We start from the raw sequence: 8,038 nt of genomic DNA, 5'->3' as shown, positions 1-8,038 counted from the left end.
TATTTTTGTAATTTAAATTTTTATTTGAAAGTTAAAAACTACACACATAGTTTTGAGGCTTTTCCCCTCCACCTCTACAATATCACTAAATTAGATACTAAAGTCTCCTGAGTCTAGTTAATTCACCAATGCATCCTGTACAGAAGTTATTTTTCCCAAAACTAGGTGTTTTATAAACTTATCTCATTCTTTTCTTTTAAATTTTTATTATATTTCCTTATTTATTTATGTGTTTGTGTGTGTATTTGTGATTGTGCATATATGCATATGTATGTGCGCATGTGCACAGATGCCATGATGTATGTGTTGAGGTCAGATCACTTGTGGAAATTAGTTCCCTCCTTCCACCATGTGGGTCTGGACTGAACTAACTTTGTCAGGTTCGGAGGCAGCACCTTAATCTGTTGAGTTATCTCACTGGCTCCTTTATTTTAAAAACCTCATTTAGTGATTTCATTTATACTCTTTCTAAACTGATTTCTATTTATATTTCTACGTTTTTTATTATTTTAGTTTCATTGCATGCTGTCTTCTAGATCAAAAAACACAATTTATGTTATATAGCCATAATTGGGTTCCAAAACAAATCATTCATCCCCGGAGCTGAGCCTAGTATTAAATTAGAAGACAAATAACAACTCGGTCTTTAGTTTACTCTGGAGTGTAAGAATTTTAATTTGGCTTAAAATTAAAAGTCATACATCTGTGTATTTAATCTGAACTAATATTTCCCTCATTAATTTTTTCATTTGGTTCTCTTATAATTGAAATACTGAAAACAGTCTGTAACTATGAAGTTTTTTGTGTCCCTTCAAATTTCTAATGGTTATCAGCCTAAATATGCTAATTAAAATAATGAGTGCTGAAGGAGATCAAGTTATCTATGTTCACCGCTTATAAGATAGATGATATTTAACTGATATCCAATTTTTTTTATTTCAGATGAAGAGACAGGAGAATATTATTTAATATTTCTTACACAGATCATGATCATTTCCACAGTTCACATATATGGAATGTTTAAGAAAAACAGCAACAAAACTCAGCTGAGGTCAAAAGAATTCAGTAGACCAGTGTGACAAAAGACATACCTGCAATTTCTTCTAAAGTGTTGGCATGCATATCTAGTAGCACAGTCCCATTCAGAACACAGCTTCTCAACTCAAACAAGCTGTGCAATGACAGAGTAGCCACATATGGCTTGCTCCACCTTTCACCTCCATCCTCCACATCTTCTTCAAACTTCAACCACCTGTATAAATAAATACTCTCGTGACCATATTAAATATAACATTGTGTAAGAATTACCTTTTATTATAATAAAATGTACAAGTAGAAAGACATTCATATTGTTTCTTGTTTCCATGGGTTTTTAGATATATGTAAAAGATAGTCCAAGTAGTCAATATTTTGCTTTAGTTTCATTAAGTCAGAATTTCTTTGTAATAGAAAGATTATTGAAAAAAGAAAGGTTCAATTATTTTTGATAATTTGTCTAATTTTGGAACAACATTTTAAATAAAAATTAGCCAGTGCTACTATTGTAGACCTAGTAAAGAGAGCATGTATCTTTGTTGAAAGACAATTAGAATTGAAAAAAGGAATACTCACTTTTCTCTATTTGGAGTTATTAAACTCAAAATTTAAGTACTTGATGATTTTCCTAACATATTTTGGGGAAACTTATGTTATTTGAGGCTTATAATATAGGAAAAAGATCTTGTTAAATTTTTCTGGAAAAAATGCTGTTCAAAGCAGTCACTTAGTAGGGCCTGAACATGTGAGAACTGAGCTTGGACATTCCTTCCAAGGTTAGAGATGAAGAAAACTGTGACATTGTGATGCCGAAGGAAACCACTACCTTCTTAGAATGAAAAGGATATCTAGTAATATCTGAGATTGTAATCAAGACAAACAAAAGAGATAAGGGGAATCAATGATTTTATTACTAAGGTACCAGCCACTCAGTTCTTTAGGGACTTGCTTTCTAACCCTGACAGAAGACCCATTTAATTCTACCATTTCTAATGGACTCTAGCCTAAATTGCCTTCATTGCCTTCCCTTCTCCATTTTCCACCATTTCCCTCATTCATGACTTCTGTTCTTAGTCACTTTCGGTCCTACTTCGTCTCTCCAAGCAAAGCATACAAAAAATTCTAAATGGTATTATATTGTTGTTTTATGCAATAAAATGACTGAACTCCAATCAATAAGAAATACACGTAAGAATCTAGACAGAGAATCAAATGGATAAGCCAAAAGTAACAAAGATTTTGTCAGAATGATTAATATGCAGAATAGCAACGGGGAGTCAACAGAGCTATAATCTGTCTTAGTGTTCAGGGAGCAAAAACCAGTCAGAGAATAAAAAGGAAACCAATGGGAAGAACACCTACACCTAACCAAAGTTTACACACGGGGGAAAAAACGATGCTTATGGAAAATACACGGAGGTTGAAAAATGTCCCATTTCATTCTCAAATCACTGACAATATCCTGTAAAGGCTGGCGATTTTATAGGAAATTTTTGTTTACACAATTAGTTCTTCTATTTCTTTGTTTGTTGTTCCTTTCTTTGTCTTGTTGCTTATTTTTGTCGGGAGTAGGGATGTGGGAATTCTTTCTGAAGGTAGGGTTTCACTATGCAGCCCAGGCTGACCTTTCCTCTGCCTCCTAGGTACTGAGATTATAGGCGTGTTCTAATTCACCTGGCTAAGGAATGGCAATCGTTTTACTGACTGTGTTTTCTCCCAGGCCCCTCAGGAATTTTCATATAAGTTATACTTTTTAAGCCAGGTATGGTGACGCACGCCTGCAGTCCCAGCACTTGGGAGGCAGAGACAGGAGGATCTCTGTGAGTTCAAGGCCAGCCTGGTCTACATAGTGAGTTCCAGGACAGCTCGGGCTATAGGGAGACCCTGTCTCAAAAAGACAAAAAAAAAAAAAAAAAAAAAAAAAAAAAAATGTTATAGTTTTAAAAAACAAAATATTTATTTATTATTTTATGCATATGTGCCTGAGGGTGTATGTCTTCTTGCTGGTGCTCATTGAGAGCAGAAGAAGGTGCTGAATTCCCTAGAACTGTAGTTAACAGGCAGTTGTGAGTTGCCTCCAATGTAGGTGCTGGGAATCAAACCCATGTACTCTCTAAGCACAGCAAGTGCTCTTAACCACTGAGCCATCTGTCCAGCCCCCATATGAATGATTCTTAAAGTTTCCCAGCCCTTAACAGAACCATAACACCTCATACGTCATTGGTGATCATTAGTATTGGTCTCTTCCTCTTCCTAGAAGAACAGAACTTAACTACTTGGTTCCCTTTTAATTGTATGAGTCCATGTGATGTGACTTGTTCTGGGTCAATGAATTCAGGATGGAAACTATGTGTGTCACTTTCAGGTCAGAAGAATTAATTTCCAAGATCATGCTCCTTACCCCAATCATCAATCATTCATTTTCCCTGGCATGGAAACCAATGATGTTCAAGGTCTACTACAACAAATAGATGAACAAAGCCTCTATTGATCCATGGTGGACAATGTATAAGGAACGGTAAATAAACTTGGTTTTAAGCCACTGAGATTGCAGAATATTTTACAGCATAATTCAGCAGATCTCAACTGATATAAACCATCCCTTTAGTTATTCCTTCCAGCATAAAAGTCCTATTTAGAGTTACTGGTGAGAATGATATGATTTGGATAAATTTAATTAAATATTTCTTGTCATATGTATGTATATATTACTTTTATAGCACATATTCATATATACTCATATATATTCATATTATATATATATAAAGCCCTGATCACATCATGAATGTCAATATCACAAAAAATTAACTGCTTGATGAGCATTTGAGGTAGACTAATATTGTAGAAAGCAGCTTGGGGCTATGATCCTCAAAAGAGGAAGAGCATATGTCACTTGCTTTTAGGAGTTTGTGTAACTTCACTTAGTATAACACCAAAGCCCTATATGTAAGTATATACCCTGATATATACTGATGTAACAGTAGGAGCCAGGAAAATGGAAACATGGAGGTAAAGGGAAAGAAAAAGCCCCAGATAGGGTGATATTAGGGAACAGATATTACCTGAGGAAGTGGGGAAAATGGGAGTGTTCAGCTGAGAAAGGAGAGAGAAGGACATTCAGGGGACCATGAGGGTGGGGGGAAAAGGAACTCAGGAGAGGGGTGATATGGTGAAAGGGTGGGGCTAATGGGAGCACTTGGACTAGGGAGGGAGGGGGAAGGTTGGACAGGAAGAGAGAGGAGAGGTGAACAGATCATGGGTGGCATAGAAAGACAGAGGGAAATGAGTTGGCATGGGAGCCCCCTGATAAATATACATATGGTATCTGAACATAGGGCATGTGTACACCTGGGGGGCTACATGGCAAGGAACACAGCGCCAGACCAGAGAGACCTCCCTTCTAGGGGTTGGTTAGAATAGTCCAAGAGACTCCCAAAATAACAGAGGGTATTGGTTATCTCCCAGAACTTGAAAGTAAGACCCTACTGCTGAAGACAGGTCATAATTCAGACACAGGACTTGGAGCAATGGAACAGGAACTGACCTGGAAGTCTTTTTCCCCAAAGACTAGCTCTCATAGTTCTACAGGATACTATGCAAGCTGCTAAGGGAGAAAATCAATCAATGGTTCAACCCAGTCCTAAAGTCACTTAAACATAATAACTGGCACAGCACACTACCCTTATTGGTGCAGTGTTGGCACCACTTTGGAGTAATCAACAGCTATCTAATTGGACTTAAAGTCCTTCAATAGGACTGAACTCATGGGTGGCACTGTAAATAAAGTTAAATAGACATGTCTGGAAAGACCATAGATTCTAGAGAAAACCCTGTCTCTGTCATATCTCTAGGCAAATGTAATTCCTTACCATGTCCTAAATATGGATCCTTATATTTACAGATCCTTATATTTAATACCACTTATTAAAGAAGATTTCTTTTGCAACAGATGAAGGGTACTACAGAGTTCCACAATTGGTCAGACACAGAGAATATACGTCTGAGAGATGCCCAGCCTTAGGTGACATATCTACAGTAGAACCTCTACACCTAAGGCTCATGGAACAAAGTGGAACAAGGGGTAGAGAGAAAACTAATGCATCCCTCAACTCTCACCAGTGAGGCCTCCTTATACAACAGAGTATTATGCACACAGAGGGCCACAACTGCCTAAGTTTTAGAGAATAAGAGACAAGAGTGTGTATCCTTGGGTAGGACTCCTGTATTAAACCTCATCCACCCACAATCACGGAGCATTGTGGAAGAGGGGGTAGAAAAATTGTAAGAGCCAGGTTGGTCCATGAACATAGGGAAACAGAAGCTTTCAGGCCACTGGAAGCATACTCATGTGAACTTGTGGCAGGCATTGAGCATAAGACCCATGCCAACTCAATCAGGTAAGGGCTCAGAGTTATGGGAAGGGAGTGAGTGGTGTGCCAGCCCTAGCCTGATTACTAGGAGGAGACTGATTACTGCTGGTTGAGGGAGAGTAGACCTTCTTTACTCCAGTAGATGAACTTGCACCAAAGGACATCCAGATAAAATGCTTAATCAGATGGGACTTAACGTGTATGGCAGAATACATGAGGCCCAGTGGGGGGAGGGTGCAATGGATGGGAGAAGGGGTCTTAATTTGGTTAAGAACTATTGTATGAAATGAACAAAAACTCAATAAAAAATTTAAAAAACAGATTAAGATACCAACAAAACAAAAGGACTTCATCTTTTCTATATATCTGAGTGTATGGAGTTGGAAACATGTGTACTCTTAATCTTTTCTGAGTATTCAAAACATAATTGTTATCCCCTAAAAGTGTTTAAAAAAAAGAAAGCAACTTGGCCTGGTTAGGAAAAAGAATTCTAACTTTTTTAATAATACACATATGAGCTATAATGTGTCCAAGAGAAAGTCTTTCAAGTACTCTAGGCCACAGTTTTCTCCTATGAATAAATATGAGACAAATTCAGAACATTAAATAAGATGCTCATGATCTCCTGGCCAATGACGGTGTCAAGTCATACTTCTGTGCCCACTTCCTATCATAATGGGATTCTCCAGTTTGAATTTATTATGGTCATTTTCAGTTCAGAGATCTTATATTAATGCCTAGAGAAAAAAACCTGATACAACACTTTATTTTCAACCATATCTGAAAGAAATCTCAATATGGAAAATGTTCCGTTATGTTCTGTTTTCTTCCTTCTTTTGTATTTTTTATATATTTTACTTTATTACCAACTATGTTATATAATGGTTGACAATGTTCTTTTTTAAGAGTCTGTAGAATGGGCTATAATGAGACTTTTATTAAATCTTCTGTCACATTGTATGCCCTGAAATGTTATGTGGTTTTCAGACAAAAGGAGGATAAGAGAGAATCCCACAGCATGTAGAGTCCCCTATCCCACTGAAGAACCACGCTAGTCCAAAGACTGTGGGTTAGGGAAGGTGTGATAGTGTTTGGAGGAAAGTGGATTTTGTTCCCTGTGAAAATATTCTCATTCAAGCTTTCTGGAACTACAGCTCTTTTTTTTATCATGATTACAGTTTTTTCATTTTTCATTATAATTTGACTAACTGACCTATATAACATTTGTAAATTCCAAAAATTATCAATCTCTTTATAAGGAACTTTATAGTTAAATTTTACTCCTAGAAAACAGGGAAGCTATATGTCTCAGCTTCTATATTCATCATGGTTTTTTAAGTGAAAAATTTAATTTTAAGAATGCTGGTAAGACATATTTTTGTGTATGATTTTATCCCATGTGTGGATTCATGTAACTTTTGTCACAAAGAAAATACAGATACGCTCCTGAGTTACAAAACAAATCCCTTGGGTGACTGTTTTATCATTTTGAGGATGTTGAACAATACAATTTGAAATCTTTTTCAGGTTGATTTTTTTCAATAAGAGTGATGTTCTTGAGATTTATTAAACCTGATTATATATATTTACATATATGTATATATATCAACAGTTTGTTGCTTTTTACTGCTGAGTCATATTCATTTGTATGAATAGGACAGATGTATCAGAGTTGGTTTGAGGACATTTATTGTCCATAAGATTTTTTATCAATAAATCTATTATAAACATTCATGTAGAGGTTAATATGTAAACAAAAGTTTTCATTTCTCTGGAGCAATTTGCCCAAGAGTGCAACTGCTGCATCACATAACAAATGTGAGCTTAGTTTTACATGGCTGCAGTGCTTTTCAGTGTTTCTCTAACATTTACATTTGTACCAGCAATGTATGAGAGATCCAGTATCTCTGTAATCTTACCAGCACTTCCTAGCTTAACGTTTCTAGTAGGTAGAGTCATGTCATAATATTTGCCTTTCCCTGAAAATTAATGGTGGTGAATATTTTATATGTCATTTTGTGATATATATGTATATATATACATATATATGTATATACATACATTATATATAATATATATGTCACACACATAACAGAAAAACACACTTTGGAAAAATCTGTAAAACTTGTTTGTTTCTTAATTGATTTATTTTCACAATTTGGGCATTAATAGTTCCTTCTTTCATTTCATATTTTTTGTCCATTGTCAAAACTCAGTTACCCACACATATTGGTCTATTTCTTGGTTTTCTGTTCTAATCCACAGATATGTGTACCTGTCTAAAATGATATTTAAATATAAATTCAAATAGTATATTGCTTCATATAAAATAAATAATTCAAATTGAAGACTTGTTTCTATTAGAAAAGAAAATAGAATCTTGAAAATTCTAAGCATCTTGGTAGTTAAAAATGACCAAATATAAGTTACATGCATGGATGGTTTGATGTAACCATAGGTTTTATGAATATTATGGGAGAAGACAGAAGGTACTTTCCATAAAAGGAGCCCACAAGTTACAAATACCAAGTTACTAAAAATACCAAACATTTCAAGATTCAGTGCTTTATGCCAACTCCAGAATGATGCCAAAAGCTTTAAGAGACATTTAAATGAATGTTTTAAGGAGACTA

The 8,038-nt window shown here is 35.6% G+C and overlaps 1 protein-coding gene across 1 annotated transcript in view; it reads right to left on the bottom strand.

Moving 5' to 3' along the window:
* Slc4a10 (solute carrier family 4 member 10) overlaps positions 1 to 8,038 on the bottom strand; it is a gene marked incomplete in the record, with an annotated part of 363,623 nt that overhangs the window by 116,377 nt on the left and 239,208 nt on the right. The window contains 1 exon segment of the mRNA XM_008845753.2: positions 1,092 to 1,252. Coding sequence (XP_008843975.1) covers positions 1,092 to 1,252 — 161 coding nt within the window.

The sequence above is a fragment of the Nannospalax galili genome, unplaced genomic scaffold (genome assembly GCF_000622305.1).
Source record: "Nannospalax galili isolate Female #2095 unplaced genomic scaffold, S.galili_v1.0 scaffold540, whole genome shotgun sequence".
Lineage (NCBI taxonomy): Eukaryota > Metazoa > Chordata > Mammalia > Rodentia > Spalacidae > Nannospalax > Nannospalax galili.
This window is presented reverse-complemented; position numbering and strand designations above follow the sequence as displayed.